Source organism: Barbus barbus (genome assembly GCF_936440315.1).
Source record: "Barbus barbus genome assembly, chromosome: 37".
In the NCBI taxonomy this organism is placed as follows: Eukaryota; Metazoa; Chordata; class Actinopteri; order Cypriniformes; family Cyprinidae; genus Barbus; species Barbus barbus.
The window spans coordinates 5,831,539-5,852,965 of NC_136715.1; the positions used below are offsets into that span (position 1 = coordinate 5,831,539).

Here is a 21,427-nt window from a genome sequence, read left to right on the forward strand (position 1 = left end):
TAGTAAGAAGCCTTCTATATCATAGTTAACATATGTCCAGGAACTTTAAATAGCGTAATTAATTTTTTTTTTTATATTTTCAACATATTTATTTTTTGCTGTGAAATATTTAATGACTTTTATAAACATAATAAATTGTACATTTTATTCATATTTCAAGCAAAACATCTTACTTTTTGCCAATATAAATATCAGCAACTGCACTAAATTGCATAATTTTGCTCATTTTGGGCCTAAAGTTGCTTTAGTCCTGTCAAACGATTAATCGCATCCAAAATAAAAGTTTTTGTTTACATAATATATGCATGTGTACTGTGTATATTTATTATGTATATATGAACACACACACACATACAGTGCATTGTTTGAAAATATTTACGGTAATATTTTTTATAAATTTATATAATATTTTATATTATATATAAATATTTTTAATATATAAACATAACATATGTTTCTTAAATATATACATGCATGTGTTTGTATTTATGTATACATAATAAATATACACAGTAAACACTCATGTATTATGTAAACAAAAACTTTTATTTTGGATGCGATAAATCGCGATTAATTGTTTGACAGCACTTATATAGATATATATGCAAATGTTTAAAAATGTATTCCTATTTTAAAGAATTATATTTTTTTCTGACTTCTGATTTTTCATGTCAGGCTTTACAGAGATAAAAAAATTGAATAATTAATAATAATTTTAAAAATAATAATATATATAATAATTAAAAAAAATATCAAATTAAGTATTTTTGTTAGTTTGTTTTTACTTTCTAAGTAAAAAATCTTGAGTTTGTGATCAGACGTCCCTGAAGTGCTTTCATGAGGAGTCACATCTTGTCCCCGTCTCAGTGAGCGGTGCGGAATGGAAATGTGACACCGTGTCACATGGACTGACATCATAAATGAATTACTGTCACATTCGGATATCAGATATCAGTCACACATCCACCTCCAAATGAACATGCACAAAAATATAAACGCGTCATGTCTTGCACGTAACAAGTGGAAAGATTTCAGGAAACTAATATGTGATTGGATAAGTCAAATAAATAGAAAACATGGCCTCATGTTCTATGCAGAAGAATAGTTTAAGACACTTTTCACAAATAGAGTACAAAATAGGGCTTGAACATTTTAAATCCAATTCTTTTTTTTTTCTTTTTCTTTTTTTTAAAGGTAAGAAAGTGATGTTTGTCCACCCGAAAAGGTAATCCTAATTATAATATATGAACAGTTTGATTTTTAAATTTAATTTTATATGAGTTTTGACATTTCTGCAACCCTTACCACAATTTTGGTACATGTGAATACTGTTTAAAGCAACTATATTTATTTTTTAAACTGAAGCCTCAGCAGTTAGGTGAGTGGAATTTACTGTCATGAACACACTGGACAGCTGTACCAAAGTACTTTCAAGAAAAGTCAAATATATAAAAGTCTATAAAAAAAGTTATATAAAAGTATACTAAAAAAGTATATTAAGTGGGGTGATGAGCAGACTGTAAACTTCAACCGCGAAACTGGCTAACTGGCACATTATTAGGAAAGGCCATTTGCAGATTCATAAAAAAAACCTTATGCTCACTTCTTCTGTAGATGAAGCTGGATCACGAATGATTCGCGTGAACATAGATGCATTTAGGCAGATCGAGATCAGCGCATTCACTTCAAAGCGAAAGTAACGTTAATCCTCTGTGTCTTCAGCGGCTCAGATGTCGGGAGTTAATGACGACTGCTATGTTCATTATTACATCCAACAACAGAACACCTCAATCGCTTAATCAGAGACGTTCTTGTCTTCCCCTGCACTGGAGTAGACACAACAGCTCTCGGCTCTCTCAGGGCGGGTCTAAGGTAAGACGGTCTTGTCAATCAACTATCGTGGGAGGGGCCTGTGCAGAACTACATCATTCTGACAGGAATCTCAGAACAGCCTGATTTGAGAAAGGGGATTTAAAAAAAAAAAAAACACTGGATGGATTTTTATCATTATAGGATGGATGTGTATACATATTTCCAACACACATTTATGTTCAAACAACTTGTAAAGTTAATTTTGCATCCGATGACCCCTTTAAATTCTGTATTGCGGCAAAAATAATGTAGCATATTGGTCTGGAACAAAATTAGAGTCAAAAATATCATTTTTAGATGAACCGTTTCTTTAAGAGAACTCTCGCATTGACTAGACAGTGACACTGCTGTATATTTTACCTTAACTCTCCATACGCTGTTCCCCTCTCTAGATTTGTATCATTATAGGATGGATGTGTACACACACTTCCAACACATATTTATGTTCAATTTTGCATCCGATGACCCCTTTAAGAAGGAGCTGGTTAGGCACCAAATGTTGTTTGTTTTATTGGTAGTCATTTATTTCTTATAAATTAATGAAAAATATTTGTTTAATAATTCTTATTACAATAACTCTAGTAATAATGCCAAATAACAGAACACCAATTTGTACCCTCGTGTAAAGTAGGGTGACCATACGTGCCATTTTTCCTAGACGCGTCCTGGCCAGGATTTCTATATTGCTTTGATTCAGAGTACCTCGAGAGCATTTCAAAAACATAAGGAACCGATGTCACTGACCGATCGGTCTACACATGCAAACAAAGCCAAATCCTAGATATTTTAGGCAATATAGAAATCCTGGCCAGGATGCATCCGGAGAAAATGGCACATATGGTCACCCTAATGTAAAGTGTCTTAAGTGGGACATCTGTAAAATCTCAGCAGGACATCAGAAGGGGGTTGGATGTGTTTCGGTGACCTGAGGTCCCAGAAGGTCGTGACCCAGCGCTGACCTCCTCTCCTCCATCCAGGAGGTCACTGGAGAGGAGCTGCCGGCACAGTGTGTCCACCACCAGAACCACCGGAGTGCAGTCTGAAGGAAAGACGGGAGTTTACCCAGCAGTTTTACATGAAAGAAAACAATGTAAATGAAACAGAAAGGCAGAGCTTACCGTGACTTTTTCTAGTACACAGATCTAGTGTGTTGATTAGTATTTTCCCCAAGATCCTGCGAGAGACTCTCTGTCAGGGGTCAGAGCACACAGGTTAGAGGATTTCAGCTTGAAAACAAGGAGAAAAGTGAGTTACTGAGCTGAATCACTAGGTGGCAGTGTGGGCTTTTGCAATGCAATGCACATGACTTGATCTTTCTTTCATTTCCAATGTGATGAATGAACAGGAAGTCATTTTAACCAGGTAATTTTTAACTCTCCTTCTTTACTCATTATTTGATTTAAAATCAACTAAATAATGAAATAAAAAAGATTAAATGTTTTATGTGTTTCCCTATATGTTATGTGACCATTAACTGACATCAAAGAACTACATTACTGAAATATTCAAATTATAAATGAATATGTGTTGAATTATTGAAATATTTACTGAAAAGCTCAAGGGATGCTTTAATAAAATATTTTTGGTCAAAGGGATTCAGCTGACCTTTATGAAAAACTTTATGAATCCCTGCATTAAATAATAAAAGTTTTCTTTATGTCCTAAATCATTAGTAATTTTATAATATAAAATGTTAAAATTGTAGATTCATTTTTATATACATTTTAAATGTAATATAAATATAAACTTAATATTGCATTTGATAAAAGGTTGATTTTATATAGTTAAACACATTAAACATTTACATCTGATAACATAAAATGAGAAATATTTATGAAAAAATATATATTTATTTGACAAAATTACCTTAAAATATAATTTAATGTATTTTGCTTGTTTTTGTTTTACAATGAGGGGATGAAGGGGGTACCATGCCATATACCATATATCATATCATATCTACCACTGACTTCAGGAAGCAACCACTCAGAACACACTTTTTTTAATTTTTGTATCAAGTTCTCACTTTGTGTGGTATCTGCAGCAGTAACACGAGCGCATCAGTCAGTCTCTCCTCCTGCAGTGAATGATAAACTCGCAAACTCTCCACCTCTTTCTGCTTCATCTACAGGATGATACAGAGAAGGCAGGCATTCATTAGAGATGATGTGGTGTATGATATGCCATTATCATAGATTCTTCTTTAACTCTCACCTCTCCTGCTTGATTTGCCCTCTCATCCACTTGAGGAATCCACACATGTGCTTTGATGTCTTTGCTGTGACCAGAGCTCTGAGAGACAAGCCAGTTACAGATAGCAGCTTTCTGACACCTGTGGAACAATAGAAGTGTGTGAACTTGTCAAATTAATACATAGCCAAAATTCAGAACATTTTTCTTTTATGTTAAAGATATATTCACCCTTTGGCACAGCCGTGTAATCTGTTAATCAGCTGATTCACCTCCAGGTGGCAGCACTGTCCATCATCTATGCTCCTCTCCTCCTCTTCCTCATCTGATGCTGCCCGACCCTCTACTGACCTCTGCAGGTCTTCTTCTGCACAGAGACGTCACATGACCACTACTGTCTTTAATGCCCTGCCTTCATATTATTTTGCAGTATGTACTGTGCACAAAAAATGTGGAATACATTAATTTGTCAAAATGTGAAGTATACAGCAAAGCTAACTGCTAGTGTTGCGGTCCTACTCGCACCGCTCCGAGCAAGATTTGAACCGCAGTCTATGAGACTGGGAGGCAGGCGCTCTAAAAAGGAGGCTAAAGGCATCAATCGATAGAGCGCCTCTTGAGATTGGGGAGTGAGGTTTAACCTGCACAGCACTTACCTGCTGGCCTCTGCTACACTCACCCCCCTAAACCTCACTCCTATCCGGGTCACGGCACCAATGTTGCGGTTCTACTCGCCCCACGACGAGCAGAATTCAAACCGCAGTCTCCGGCGTGGGAGGCGGGCGCTCTAACAAGGAGGCTAAAGGCATCAATCGATAGAGCGCCGCTTGAGATCAGGGGAGTGAGGTTTTACCTGCACAGCACTTCAACGCTGCACAACACTGGCTTCTGCTACACTAGAAAAGTTGTATCATACAATGAAATGCACTCGACTTGATGCACTTGATGTAGTGTGATGAATGAACTTGGAGTAATCTCTTCTTTGACTAACTATTTTACTGAACTATCAAAATAGAAATTTTTCACAAAACTGGAGAAAAAATATAAAAGAAACATTTTGAGAGAACCCTGTGTTAAAGGTGTTATTATTTATATGTTTTATGGTAGTGCTAGTGACACTAGCACTAACATGTATATTTATATCAATACTATTTACATTATAATACATTTATATTATGTATTATATTTATATATGAAATAGTATATAATTTATATTGTACAATTATTTTTAGAACATTTTTTGTTTTTAAATGTCAAAAAAATAAATATACAATTTAGTAATCAATTATTTATTTATTTTTATTTATAAAAAATAATGCATTGAAAATATTGTTTGTTTCTGTAAATCATGTATATTCTTTAATTAGATCACATTATTTAAAAAAAAAATCTTAAAAAATTAGATTACATTATTTATGGATATTTTTGTTATTGTTTTATTTTAGTATAATTATTAATTCAAAAATGTTAACTGTCTACAGTTATTTTTGCATAGTAGATGCATGCGCGGAAGCGATCTAAAAATTGAGTGACTTATATGCGCGGCAGATCACTTCCGCGCATGCGTCTATGCCAGAGCACGTTGACGCGTCACGCACCGGATGTTGTGAACACGCTCAGAACGGTTGGACATTGTGGTGGATCAGAGGTAAAAAATGATATAAATACTGTTCAGTTTCTTGCACAGACCAATTGTTTAGTGTCTTAAGACGTCAATGTATCTTCACGAGCTGCAGGTTTTAATTTGGTTTTGTCTGTGTATGTTTTTTTTACTTTCAAAGCCGTGAGTCCCATTGACTGACATTATATGACTGACAGATTGCAACGATTTGAGTTAAAATCTTCGTTTGTGTTCTACTGAAGAAACAAAGTCACCTACATCTTGGATGCCCTGGGGGTAAGCAGATACACATCACATTTTCATTTTTGGGTGAACTATCCCTTTAATACTGTTTGAATTTCTTGTAAAGCATGATGCATTTTTTTTTTAAGAAATGGAAGCTAGTTCACAGTATGCAGTATGCAGAATTCCATTTAGACCACATCCACAGCTATATTGATTGTGCATGCAAAATGTAAAATCAAATTCCATCCATCTTTACAAAAATTTAATGAGAAATTGATTTGTTTATGATGGTTTTTGATCCTCTTACCTCTTCTGGCATCATCATGACTGGTGGGGGAGGGAAATCCAGACCCACATGGTTCAGCTAGTATTTCAGTTTTGTTCATATTCAGCTCTGTGCAGGTGCACTGGGCCCTAAGAATAAGTCATACAGTAAATATGATTAACCTTCTGCGCAGATGAGTCAAGATGTCTGGAATCAAAACATTTAATATCACATAACTCAGAGAGGATGTTCAGCACGCTGTGTTTATCGTGCTGCTGATGCATGAACAAGTTTGATAACTGTCCCAGCAGAGCGTGTGGATTTTCAGGAACCTGGCATGTTTCGACCTGCTTTTCCAGGTGAGGAAAGAGCATTACATCACCGCTCTGTGATGCAAATATTGATGAAATATTTATAAATATAATGAAATATTAACACAGATATTAATCTGCTAAGCGTCGACTGAAAGCCAACAATCTACTTGATTGATTGCAAAGTAAATGTGAGCTACAGTTTTATAGCACATTTGGCCATGTAATGCATGCTGGAATTAGTTCTAAGAAGCTTATTAGTTCGTTATACTTAAAAATAATACTTTGGCTTGTGTAATCTCTAATGCTCACTGCATTGCAGTAAGAGGAGTGTTCCGGAAACCTGTGTAAAAACAGTCATTATTTTTCAGTCATTATTAAGTTTTATAATTTACACTGTAAAATTAGACATCTATTTATATATATATATATATATATATATATATATATATATATACTGTGCATGTTTTCCTGCCCCATCTGGATTATGCTTGTGGAATCATTAAAGATTATTGAACTTTCTTCTTCATTGCCATCTTGGTGTTCCTCATTCCACACACAGTAGTTGTGACTATATATATATTGTGACTATGCACACATGAGGTAACTTTCAACAATACGGGACAAAGACAGAATGAACAGACTATATGTAGGGGAGCTGATGAGGGACAGACAGGTGAGGAGGAAGAACTAATAATGGCATAACGAGAATATCATCATATGATATGATATGTCAGTATTTATTAATTATATTAAATGTAAATCTAATTATTTTTCTGTTTTTAGAAATGTAAAGTCATCAGTTGAAATTATGAATATTTGTGTTATTGGTTATTTATTACTGTTATTATTAGTTCAAAAATAAGTTTATTTTGTACAGTTACAATACAAATACAATATACTGTATGTATGTATTATTACATCCATAAGTGTTTATTTATTAAAGAATATAAATCAACCACACCCCACCCCACCACCTCCATTTTTTTACATACTTAACCTTTTTAGTTTGTAGAAAGACAGATAGATACTAACAGATGTAAAGTATTTTGTGGCTTTTAGTTCTCATTTAATTTCTCTGTCCTTTTCAGACATTTCTTAATTATTATGTTCATAGATGTTCAGATGTTCTCTGTTCAAATGAAACAGCACTGTAAAAATCACAAACGTCTTTGATCTCTGATTGTCCAGCATACCTGCTTAAACATGTCTGGACCTCATATCCTTCCTCACAGGATATAATAAGACATGTAGAGTTAGATGCTGTAATAGAGGCTTTGTGTGATTTGCTGTAATACTCACACTTGAAAGCGAATGACTAATAACCGTTTGCAGGAAACTGTGCCGTTCTGTGGTTTTAAAGCAGGTCATTAACATCTGTCAAGGGAAAATCAGTCATGTCTGCGACAAGCCCTGCAATGCTGCTCCTGTCCAAACTGTTTCATAGCCAAGCGCTGCTTCTTCATCAACTCTAAAGCTTACTTATGCAAGATTTTCTGTTGATTATGGCTTCTCGTCTCGGAATGCCCTTGTGGTCTGCTCTGAGTCTTAGAAAAGTCCTGTGTGGAGGGTCGGCCTGTCTTATAGACGTTATACATGGTCGACTAGGGCCTGAAGTGAAGTGGTTCTTTGTATGATTTTTTATAAATTTAAATTATTCAACTTCAATTCCAGTTTGAAAAGGGGACAACCAATCAAAAATGAGGTAAAATCATCTTACAACCCGAAATTCCAGAAATGTTGGGACGTTTTTATTCACAATAGAACATAACATAACTGTTTAAACTTGAGATATTTTACAATTTTATTGACAAAATGAGCTCATTTCAAATGTGATGCCTGCTACAGGTCTCAAAATAGTTGGGACGGGGGCATGTTTACCATGGTGTAGCATCTCTTCTTTTCAAAACAGATGTCTGTACGCTTAAATCCACGCCAGCGCTCATATTTATAAAAACTGTCTTTGATGTGGAAAAGTGCTTAGCGTCATGTAATGGTCACGTACGCACTTTTTATTGTCGGAGTATTGCAGGTTTTTTTCAAATATAAGTTGTTCTTGCAGCTCGCTGTTTGAAATTATGATGATTGTTGATATTTTATATGTTTATAACATTAATTAGGAGTCGTTTACAAGGCAGAGAGCTGAAACCATTCAATTGCGTGCAAGTTCAAGATCATTTGCGATTCATAGATTTCTCATCTGAAAGAGATGTGTACGCGCGTTTTCTGTTCGTACGTTCATTCTATGAATCACACGTACGCATATTCAAGATATGATCGTAAGATCAAATTTAGGATGGTTTCTGCGCAACATTTTATAAATGAGGTCAATTAACTTAATTAGTTGCTTCTAGATGTTCTCCCAGCTGAATCTTTTCAAAATTTCTTGCTTTTTCAGTCCTTTTACCCCCGTGCCAACTTTTTTGAGACCTGTAGCAGGCATCAAATTTGAAATGAGTTCATTTAGTAGAAAAAAAGTGTACGATTTCTCTGTTCTATTGTGAATACAATATTGGCTCATGTGATTTGAAAGTCTTTTCGTTTTCATTTTATCCATTTAAAAAAAAACGTCCCAACATTTCCGGAATTCGGGTTGTAATTATAAAAAGCTCTTAAAGCGATCGTTCACCCAAAAATGAAAATGTCATTCCATATTTGCATATCTTTGCTTGTGGAACACAAAAGACACAGTGATTTAGTGTTGTTTTTAACCCCACTGACTTTTATTTTATGGACAAAAACAATTAATAACGAGAGGATGAGTGTAAGATAACAGAATTCTCATACTTGGATAAACTATGAATTTAATACTTCACAAACACTGTTCAGAAATTTGGGTTTGTTAAGATTTTTTAATGTTTTTGAACATTGAAGTCTCTTATGTTCACCAAAGCTGCATTTATTTGATCAATAAAACAGTAAAAACTGTAACATTGTGAAATATTATTATAATTTAAACTGTTTTCTACGGAAGCGTATTGCATTCACTTGAGGAAAAAAAATCTACTCTGTTTTTCTGAATTAACGAGTTAATTATCTCAGAATTACGAGATAATTTTTAATGAAAAAAAAAGTTTTTGCTCTGTTTTTCTGAATTAATGACTTAATTATCTCGTAATTCTGAGATAATTAAGTCATTAATTCAGAAAAACAGAGCAAAAACCTTTTTCATGAAAAATGATCTCGTAATTCTGAGATAATTAAGTCATTAATTCAGAAAAACAGAGCAAAACCTTTTTTTCATGAAAAATTATCTCGTAATTCTGAGATAATTAACTCGTTAATTCAGAAAAACAGAGCAAAACCTTTTTTTCATGAAAAATTATCTCGTAATTCTGAGATAATCAAGTCATTAATTCAGAAAAACAGAGCAAAAACTTTTTTTTTATTATCTCGTAATTCTGAGATAATTAAATCGTTAATTCAGAAAAACAGAGCAAAAAATTTTTTTCATGAAAAATTATCTCGTAATTCTGAGATAATTAAGTCATTAATACAGAAAAACAGAGCAAAAACTTTTTTTTTTAATTATCTCGTAATTCTGAGATAATTAAGTCATTATTACAGAAAAACAGAGCAAAAACTTTTTTTTTTTATTATCTCGTAATTCTGAGATAATTAAGTCGTTAATTCAGAAAAACAGAGCAAAAACTTTTTTTAATGAAAAATTATCTCGTAATTCTGAGATAATTAACTCGTTAATTCAGAAAAACAGAGCAGATTTTTTTTCCTCAAGTGAATGCAATACGCTTCCGTCGTTTTCTATTTGAATATATTTTAAAATTTATTCCTGTGATGCAAAGCTGAATATTCAGAATCATTACTCCAGTCTTCAGTGCATGAAATCCTTCTAATATGCTGATCTGATGCTGGAAAAAAATTATTATTATTTTCAATGTTGAAAACAGTTGTGCTGCTATATAGTTTTGTGGAAACTGTGATATATTTGTTATTAGGATTCTGTTTTGAATGTAAAGCCCTTCATTATTTTAAAATTTTAAACATTATAAATGTCTTGACTGAGCAATTTAATGCATCCTTGATGAATAAAATTATTAATTTAATCTTTCAAAAAAAACACTTCAAACTTCTTTACCTGTGGTGTAGTTATGCATGTGTGTAACTGAAATGATAGCATTAGATAAATAAAAGATCTACCTGAACTTCTCCAGCTGGCTCTCCAGACTCTGGACTTGTTCTCGGAGCAGGTCAGCTTGTCGAGCCTGGTCTTGTAAGGTCCTCACACCTTGCAGCCCTGCGGCCAGAGACTCTCTGACCTCTTCTGTCCTCATCTTAATCCGCGTGTTTTCAGTCCGGACGCTGTCCAGCATCTCCTGCATCCTGCTAATCTCTCCGTAAGCCACCATCAGCTCTTCCTCTAACCTCTGGTTAAACCTCATGGCTTCCTCTAGCTGTCCATCACGAGAAGCACGGATCAGTTCCAGCTCTCGTAGGAGGTCTTTAGTGCTTCTTCTGGAGTCCCATTGCATGTGTTTGGATTGTGTTTTTGTTTTGCAGTCCTGTATTTCAGGGGTTCCTCCAGCAGTATGTTGGGATGGCATGTCTTTTCGGCGTAAAGCCACCTCTAGTGCCAAACACCGCGCGTCGCTGCTCTGGAGAGCTGAACGCAGGTCCTCCACCAGCTCCCTCAGACTGGCGTTCTCCAGCTCCAGCTGGTCCTGCCATCTCCTCTGAGGGTTAATATCTTCTGCAATACAGTAAAAATAGAGTCTTCAGTAATGGCTAAACACAACAAAAAACACAGCGTTTTGCTTTTAAATTGATTCATAGAAAATATAAATTATTTATTAATCCACCATTTTAATAATGGTGTAATATAAATGAAGACATAAATGTTAAATATTATATAATTATTATAATACAAATGTTTATTAATAAATAATTTCAGAGTAGTTTAATAAATATGATAAGTAATTGTTTTATTTTTTTATTATAATGTAATACAATATCATTCAAATATTATGTTCTTAGATGAGTAAATTAATATTTATTATAATTCATTACATTTTTTACTTTGAAGATGATGATGACGTTGATGTTTTTTTTTATTTTAACACTACTATTTTCTTTTCTTTGAGGGATACAGTAATATTCAACACTGTAATGTTAGAAAATTTCAAATGAATTCAGAGAAATTCGAAATTATTTACTAACCACTTATTTTAAACATTAATTGTGTAAATATATCGTATTAGTTAAATTATAAATATAACATACACTAATTATTAGTATGTTCCTATAATTTTGTACTTGATCAGTAAATAAATCCGTTTATTTGGTTAATTATAATTTAAGTTTATAGTTGTGTATGCAATATGCATTTGTTTTATGGCACAGACACTCATAAATATATCTTAAATAAATCTTCATTATTCATAATTAAAGGCTAAAAACGTCCCCTAAGGCTTGAGTTTTTGGATGGAAAAATACAGCTGTTAAATTAGTCCACCTGTCCTGACAGCTCAGGGGTGTGTGTGTGTGTGTGTGTGTGTGTGTGTGCGTGCGTGTGCGTGTGCGTGTGCGTGTGTGTGTGTGAGAGAGAGAGAGAGAGAGAGAGAGACTCCTACCTGCGTTTCTCTTGGGTTTTACAGCAGAGCTCTGCAAATGATCCGGATTCTGAATGGGTCCGGATCTCCTCACTGACCTCCTCCGGTTCTGCTGGTTGGCAGACAGATCAAAACTGACGCACTTTCTCCTCCGGACGCGGGGACACCGGAGCCCGATCTCCCGCTCGATGTGCTCGGTCTCCTCGCTGACCGGAAGTCGAACTCCAGTCTGTCCTTTCTGCGCTTTTAGCGAGAAAAACTCACAAAGCCGTGCGTGGAAATTTTTAAAGTTCAGCACAAGAGGAAGTCCATCGCAAATATCCAGGCGCGCTGAGGTGCCGTTCTCGGTCTCTGCGCTCACGGGGATCCCCAAAATTAAACACAGACTCCTAAAGTCCTCATCCGAGACGAGGTCATCATCGTTGTAAAAGGCGAGATGATGAAACACCTCCTGGAGATACTGGTCCACACCGGTGGCCAAAACCACGATCTCGTTTTCCACGCAGGGATCCGGGCTGAAGTGGTGCGTTAGCGCGCATTTGAGCCACTCGCTTTTACGCGCCGCGTGGATCCGCGAAACCTGCATGACTGAAGATACATCCACAAAACACCCGGGTTTCTACATGCCCACCTCCTTCAGACAACTTACATTATTGTGTATTCGCAACATGTGCTGCAAATTATTGGAAACTTACCATATAGGAGTATAAAAAGTAACACTTTACATTACAGTGCCAATTTTGTAGCCTAGATATAACATTTACCCTAATAATTAACTTGATTCAAAATGCATTGTTGACTTAGAATCCTTTCCTCAACCTCTTCCTTCAGGGACTGTGGTTGTGTGTGTCTTCAAAAGACCCACTCCACCCTTTGGGTTGACAGAGGAGGTGTGTCTGTCTCTCTTGCTCTCTCTCTGTGTGTGTGTGGTGTTTCCCAGGGCACGTGAAAGCTTTCAGATCTGTCCAATCACTGCTCACTTCAGGCTGAGGATTTTTGAACCTTGACCAAGAGAGTGATCTTCTCTGGAATTTGAAGACACTTAATACAGGTAGTGTGGACTCTTGTAAATGGCAGCGTTTATAAGTTTACAGATCACATTGAGGAGTTTTCGAGCATGACTCACTGACTTACAAGAGACTAAAATGAAGCAGGTAACACCCATGCAGATAGCCTATAGAAGTTATGTTAAAGCCTTAGAAACATAAATATAAAAATCCATAGATGGCATACAATTAAGCTTTTTTATTCCAAATGAGTAAAATAAGAATATAAGAAAAAATCATTTATACACATCAAACACAAGTAACGCTAATAAACAAAAGGAAAATACATAAAAAAATAATAATGAATATAATGTTAATGTTATAATTTGGTATGCTTAAATGAAGGTTTATTTACAATTTAACTGTATTTTATTAACATGTATATAATAAATACAATACCGTTTCCACCACATCTCAATTTGTTTTTATGTGTTCTGTGACATATCATGACCTTTTAAACTTTTTTTAATAAAATGGCCCAGTGTCACGAATCTGGTCTATGAACTTCCATTTACTCACCACCATAGGTCCCTCCTCCATCACATTGACCTTCACACCACACAGACTGTTACATTTTACCCTGTACTGCATTTCCCATCATTCATTGCACTAAGTACACACAGCTGTCTCAATCACACGCTCACACCTGAGAACCATCTCACAATCACACACCCTACATAAACCATGGACTTCCTTTCACAGATCGCTGAGTATTGTTCTGCGTATAGCACTCCCCTAGTGTTAGCTGCCCGTACCGAGCCATTCTGTGTTTTCTGTTCAGTTCCTGTATTGTTCTGCGTTTATTACTCTCCTAGTTTTAGCTGCGATACGAAATCTATTTCTTGTTTTCTAGTCTGTTTCCTGGATTTACCCTTGTCTCGCCGTTCGGACTCTGTTTGTACCTTATCTGGACTATCGCTCATGTTCCTGGATTACCCCTGTTGTCAAGCCCTCTGGATTATGTTTGCCAGTCAAAGACCCACGCTTGCCCTTTGGATTATTCTTGTATCTTGTCGGTGCCATACCTGTTTGCTGATGTTTTGACCCTGCTTTTGTTCTTTGTTTAATAAAGCTTGCAAATGGATCCGCACGGCTCACGTCTCGTTCGCTCCGTTACAACTAGAATGAATTAAATATTTAAAAAATAAATGATACTCTCACTGTTTTTGCCTAATTTGTAAATGACTTGATTAAAACTTTTTAGGGGGAAAAATATAATATATAACATTCCATTCAATTCTATATATTCACTTATATATACATATAATTCACTTTATATATATATATATAAATATATATCCTTTTTGTTACTTGTTTTGATGTATATAAAATCATCTTTCTTATTCTTATATTAAACTTTGAGAGTAATAAAAGTATGCTGTCTATGGACTTTTATATTTATGTTTTTATTTTTATGTTATTTTAGATCATCTGATCATATATCATACTGTATATCAGAATAGGAATGGCTGATGTGGATGAGCATGCCAAGTTTGCAAATAGCTAGTACATCATGTTTCTGCATCAGAAATAGAGGTCTGATATATCTGGAGACAGTCTATAAAAATAAAATACTAGCTACCATATAGTGTATGTGTCTAGTTCTGCTACATATCAGTTTATCTGTGACTCTAGATACTTATCTATGTAACGACAGTAAGAAAGTGGCCTATAGCTTGAGTCACAAGCCTTTGTTTCTTGACTGGAACTTACAGTAGGTTGATAACTTACAGTGGGGTGACTTCCTGTAAAAAACAAGACCCTTGCAGACATGTGATGCAAAAGTCCTGTGTTAGTGCCTCTCAAATACCACTCCGGAAATAGCTGTCCTCACCTTAATAGCCTATCATCTTAGTTCATGACAAATACTGTCATCACACAGGAAATACTCCCACACAGATACACCTGATAGCTCATTCTGTCATGTGTCAGATTGTGTTTACCCACCAAACTACTTACCTACTTGAATCATGTAATATCTCTTTGTGAAGCACCAGATTGTCTATAGATGTGAGATATCGTGCTATCATACATTTGCTGCTTTCTGTCAGGTCCTGATGAGACAAGTCAAGACTTCAGATGGTGACCTATTTTACAGAAAAGCAGACATAATTTTTGTCATTTGTGGATCACAGAAGTATTAGTCTTCATCCAAAAGGGTCCATTATTCCCCCAAAATAGAAATTTGCTCATAAATGACACCAGTTTTACTGTTGTCTGGTACAAACAGAATAGCGTTTTGGCATGTCCTGAGGTGTTTTAAAGAATTAGGCCCATCAAACACCATTACAACAATTATAATATTAATCCTAGAATATTTTATTCATCCAAAATCCATAATTAAAAAAAAAAGATTATGATATTATGACTTTCATAATTGCTAATGTGTTTTTAGGTATATGTATTGTCAAACATAGTTTTTGTAATATTAAAATAAATGATAATTATCTGCTATCATTTAATTATATAAATATAATAATAAATTTTATATATATATATATATATATATATATATATATATATATATATATATTAGTGCTGTTAAACAATTAATCGTGATTAATCACATCCAAAATAAAGTTCATATGTAAATATATTTAATATATAAACAACATATTTTTCTTAAATATATTTATATATGTTTGTATTTATATATACATAATAAATATACACAACACACTCATATATTATGTAAACAAAAACTTTTATTTTGGATGCGATTAATCGCGATTAATCGTTTGACAGCACTAAATATATATATATATATATATAATTTATATTTTATTCATAATTAAACCACTATTTTTTATATTAATTGGCATTGTGTTGCTAGTGTTTTAAAGAGTTTTTATAAAATGTTCATCAAACATCAGTAATTAGATTTTTTTATATATATATAAAACCACTATTTATAATATTGTTTATTTTATTAACTGTTATTAGTATTATTTATTAAAGAGTATTATTAAAGAGTGAGTAATTATGAAATCTAAACTATATTTATTAATGATCTATGATCCACAATAAAACCACTAATTATGATATAGTCCTCTTAACTAGTATTAATCTTAAATCAGACCTTCTTGCTTTGAAAAATTAGCTTTGCTATTTGGAATCTGGAAAGTGTGACAAAGAAATGAATCCACAGTTTGGCCCACAATATGGAGAACAGCAAACATCCCACATCCATCTCAGTTAAAGATTACCCAGAAACCTGTTCACCTGCTTCAGGTAATCAACAGGTAAAACGTCAACATCACAAATATGTTAATTGTTTTCCTCTTGTGTTTGGAAGTAGATTTGAGGCTACATTTTATTGCCACACTTTATACTGAAAGGAGTTGTCAAGATAAGCAAATCACAATCTAAACAAAACACAAAAGACGGTCGCAAGCAGGCTGAATGAGTGATGAGAGCATTTTAACCGCTGCGAAAAAGTCACTCTTAGAATAAATCCTCTCAATAGGCTTCCTAATGACGCATGAAATCGGTGTCATTTATTTTGAAAGATTATTCTCTGTAATCTTTTTCAGATTACTCTGATTTTCAGAGCCGTCCCTAGGCAAATGGGATTGTAATGCTGTGCATGGAAAATGAAACTCCCCCGGATCAATAGAGAATCACAGTGAGCCATTCACATCCAAAACCTGCAGCTGCTCTTCAAAAGCTTGTTTACTTTGCTTGAAAGGAGCTTATTTGAAACTGAAAGGTTGCAGCCCACGGCATTGCCGTAATAAGAGCAGGGGTGTCAGGGGTCAAAGGGCCACGGGGAGAAGATACAGACCATGTTTCTGGAAGTTCATTTCTCTTGGGATGTTGACTTTTGTTCAGTCCGTATGTGCTTCTGTGAGTCAAACTCAATGCATGCCATGAGCAGGTATAGACAACACCAGCGCTCATGCACAACACCTTTATCACATCCTTGACCTATCTGGTCTCAGAGAAAATATCCCACCTCATCTTAAGGATGTCTAGGTCTCAGACTCTGTTGAGATGTCTTCTGAAAGTTGAGATCCATGAGACTCAAATTGCAATTTAATCTCATCGCTCTCTAGGAGAAACTATTTCCAAGAGATCTCATCTTCACTGGAAATGAGATGGTTGAGAGGTCTTCATATCAGTTATATGACATTTTATCACATTTGTCTCCGATTTAGATGTTTTTGCTTTCAGAAGTGCTCTAACATACATGTGCAGTGCATTCCACTGCGATGTCTTATTGATTTCTCTAGAAGGACTCCTACAGTTCTCCAGTTCCTTATCTTACCAACGTTCACAACAGCCTATAAAAGACACTTAATTCATGTTTGTGTTCCACCACTGTACACACTTTGCTGGGGTACACATACTTCTGCAATAAAGATGGACTTCAGTTTCTGAACCTCACTGGAATTTTTTGAGATTATGGTGTGCTAGTTGTATAAGATGTCAAAGCCATAATATGGATGAATATTGCCTGGCAAAGATATACCAGGTTCATATTTCACCCCCAAATCAAAAGAAAAATCATTGCATAAACTCTTTCTAAATTGAGACATTTTTGTGAAAATCCATCGACAAGTCCATCAAAAAGTTTCTGAGATATACACCAAGTTGCATTCATAAATTTAAGGTACTTTTAAGCAACGTACTCTAATGATAATTGTTATAATTATAATTAATTATCTCTCTTTCATATATATATATCTTATATTACATCTAAGAAACTGTACATGTGCATGTAGAGTGTACAAATATATATATATATACCAGAAAGTAATACAATTTTAGAAAGTAAAATGTAAAAGATGAAAAATTATGGATAATTTATTGCTATTGTGGGAATATATGTAATCAAGTAACTGTAGTCTGATTATGAGTATTTTAAAATGTAATTGAATCTAATTACAAGTACTTTTTTTTTTTATCTGATTAGGTAATCCAGATTACATGTAGCCTAATTAGTTACTACCCAGCTTTTATTTTATTTCTATATATAAAAACAATATGTTTACATTGGAAAAAATCATTTTTTTCCACACACACACACTCTCACACACATACAGTATATATATATATATATATATATATATATATATATATACATTCTACATGCACTACACATGTGAACCTTAAGAAACTTTTAATTTACTTTCATAAGCACATCCAGTTTTTTTGTTGTTGTGTTATAATAGAACTCATTCCATGCATTTACATTGTGACTTCACTCTGAATGAAGGCTGAAAACTTTGAGCAAACAATCTATTGAAGCTCTTTTCTTTCTTTCATAATTCATAGCGCATGTGTTTCCGCCACCTGTTTAGTGAGCCTCTCCTTTTTTCCTTCCAAATGAACCAGTTTCTCTTTAACACCCTTCAATGCAATTGTCTACCTTTAGCTTTACAGACAACAGATGCCACACGCAAAAATATCTGTAGGAGGAACAGTAAATTCCCCAGCCTTTAAATCAGGTATTGTTCCTGCTGTAAAGACCTGCAGGAGACTGAAGCCGCAGCAGCTCTGGTGGATTTACAAGAGACCCAGAAGGCTGTTTAAAGAGGGATGTGTGTGGCCCGACACTCACCAGAGCTGGTTAAAATCATCAGGGCTTGTCTGTGTAGAGAGGGAGGATGAGACACTAAAAACTCTGACTGCAGTGCAGATGGCTGCCGTAGTCTATTATATACACTTCCACAGTCCACAGGCTAAATAGGGCTTTCTGTCACTTCTTAGTGAATCAGCCGAGCTTTAGTGAAATAATCTGAGATAACTTGTGTGATTTACATTTATCTATTTGGCAGACACTTTTAAAAAGCAACCTACAGTACATTTAAGGTATACATATTAATAAGTTCATGCATTCCATGTGAATTAAACCAAATGACTTTGGTGTTTCTAGCACCGTTTTGTCCTGTTTCAGATGCAGGAATGGTGCATGGCTACATGATAATAGCAGTGTTAAAATGAAACTTTCTTTGAGGCTGAAAATATCCTAAAGGACCTTGAATTAGTTTATTTTGTATTCAAATAAATGCAACAAACTAGAAATCTGGTGTTATTTTATTATTATTTTATTATATTGTATTTTATTTTATAGTTATTACATTAATGTTTTGAATCAGCCTTAAGTTTATTTTAAGTTTTAGTCATTTTGTTATGTGCTTTTGTCTATTTTATTTTAATTTTAATTTTAGTAATTTCCAATTTTTCAGTTTTCATTTTAATTTTAGTTTAAGTATTAGTCATTTTGTTATGTTCTTTTCTCATTATTAAGTTTTTTTTATTTCTTTTCAGCTTTGCTTTATGTTGATTTCAGTTGTAGTTTTAATTTTAGTTTAAGCTTTAGTAAATTTGTTAAGTACTTTTCTCATTATATTTTTATATTTCTGTTTATCGATATTTTTCATTATATTGATTTCAGTTTTAATTTGAGTAATTTCCTATTTTCAGTTTTCAGATTAATTTTTTATATTTAATAATTTAATATTTCTATTAAGCTTTGCTTTCTAACCTATTGATTTAGTTTGAGTCATTTTAGTACCTCAACTTAAATTTATTTTATTTCTGTTATATGCCAAGGCAAAATTTTCTATTTATTTATGTATTTATTTATTTAAGTTTGTCATGCAGTAGTTATATTTTATTTCAGATTTATTTCAATTAAAAAAAAAACCAAAATGATATATATTAGTATTTATACACATTTTTATGTAAATTATTCATGTGTAAAACATTACATGCATTTATGTATGTTAAGGATGTGTACTGTTAAGGATTTTTTCTTTGTGAAGCAAAAGTGCATCTGTAGAGAAAGTGGCTTTTCAAGCGTCAGTTTTACGGCTGTCCTGTGGGGTGAAAAGAGACAGTCTTGAATACGTTTGGAAACCCATCTGTCTCCCTTTTGTTAAATTACCCAGCATCTGTATTTGGTTAATGTGCAGGTAATAATTCACAGAGTAGATTTGTGTGTTTGTCAACGTAGAAAGAAAACATGAAAATGTAAAGTGCATTTGTGTGCATGTATATCTGCACATGTGTGCATGAAAAAGCAAAGCCTGGACCAACTTTACTGCACAAGAAGTGTCAACATGAACTTTGAAAGGAGAATTTGTCTTGGGTGTGGAGATCTTTGGGTCACCCAGAAAGAATTACCCTGTATAGTCCAGTTTCTTTTAAAGCGAACAGGTAATTCATCGTCTGTTCAGTTGGAGGGCAAATATTTCCTTAGTTTTTATTAGTTTTACATGAACTGTTCTAGCAGTGCTTCCGCAGAAACAAGTTTCCAGGATACATTGTCAAGAGACCAACCCCCCTAAGAAATTCACACTACATTCCAGTCCTCAAGAACAATTGAGAATCCCTGACTAAAGAGGAAACAGTTGATGCAGACATGTATCTGCAAGTGTGAAAGCATGACATCAGTGTGTGCAGTGGCCCACTCATTTATGCTCCGTCAAAACTATAATATGCCTGAGACGGATAGTTTCCTGTTAGGCACGTTAAATTAATAGTGATGTGGAAGATTTCTCAGACCCACATAGAACAGTTGTGACACATTGCGATTTTTTTCTTCTTGTAATAAGTAACAATGTATTAGGATTTACAGGAATGTACTAGCAATTACATGCATAAAGTTGCCTAAAGGTTTTTTTGTTTGTTTGTTTCTTTTTGGGGTTTTTTGGACTACTACAAAGCATTTAAAATTTAAAAAACGAATTGAATCAGTCAATTGGTGCTAAAGTTTAAGGTTTGATGCTTAGTGTTGCATACTGCATACTATTTTACATGCTGTTAAAAAGTTAGTTAGTTTTAAAAAAAGAAAAAAATATAGGCAACATACTGTACAGTACCTATGGTGTACATACACACTATGAGTAGCCTATGCTATAGTTGGCTAGTGTGGGACATCTAGTGGCTGAATGTTGCCATCGACCAGGGCTATAACAATGAGAGAGAGAGACAAAATGGCAAAAACAAAATGCTAAATTGCTAAAAACCTAAACTTAAATGAACATTAAAATGGAAAATAAAAAAATTAATTAGGGTAGTATCTCGAAATATAATAAATAAAAATACAACAGTATTATATTATATTACACTCTGTAAACTTTAATATTATATTACATTATTTATATTATTCACAAACTATTTACACATTTTTCACATCATTACCTTGAACCATGTTCTTTGTATTTTAATGTAAGATCTGTAGCTTGTAGAGAGTCTTTGCCACCAGAGGGCACTTAAGCTCATGAAATAAATTATACTGAATGAGCAGAGAGACTTCTAGTGGCTTTAAAATGTCCATTTGATTCATAGATATTATTACATACAATAATGACACATATATT

General features: G+C 34.0%; 1 protein-coding gene across 2 annotated transcripts; it reads right to left on the reverse strand.

Moving 5' to 3' along the window:
* Positions 1-2,359: 2,359 nt before the first annotated feature.
* On the reverse strand, positions 2,360-12,924 carry LOC306857152 (EF-hand and coiled-coil domain-containing protein 1-like). 2 transcript variants are annotated; one of them, XM_079396893.1, is made up of 9 exons: positions 12,747-12,899; positions 12,073-12,639; positions 10,643-11,192; positions 6,216-6,322; positions 4,294-4,429; positions 4,087-4,204; positions 3,899-3,997; positions 2,991-3,060; positions 2,360-2,911 (listed from the first exon to the last, which is right to left on the reverse strand). In XM_079396893.1, exons 2-9 carry the CDS (start codon positions 12,635-12,637, stop codon positions 2,757-2,759), a joined length of 1,800 nt encoding a protein of 599 aa, XP_079253019.1. In that variant the 5' UTR covers positions 12,638-12,639; positions 12,747-12,899; the 3' UTR covers positions 2,360-2,756. The 2 variants fall into 2 exon arrangements, with proteins under 2 accessions (XP_079253019.1, XP_079253018.1); XM_079396892.1 differs by having other exon boundaries at positions 12,073-12,924.
* Positions 12,925-21,427: the final 8,503 nt, after the last annotated feature.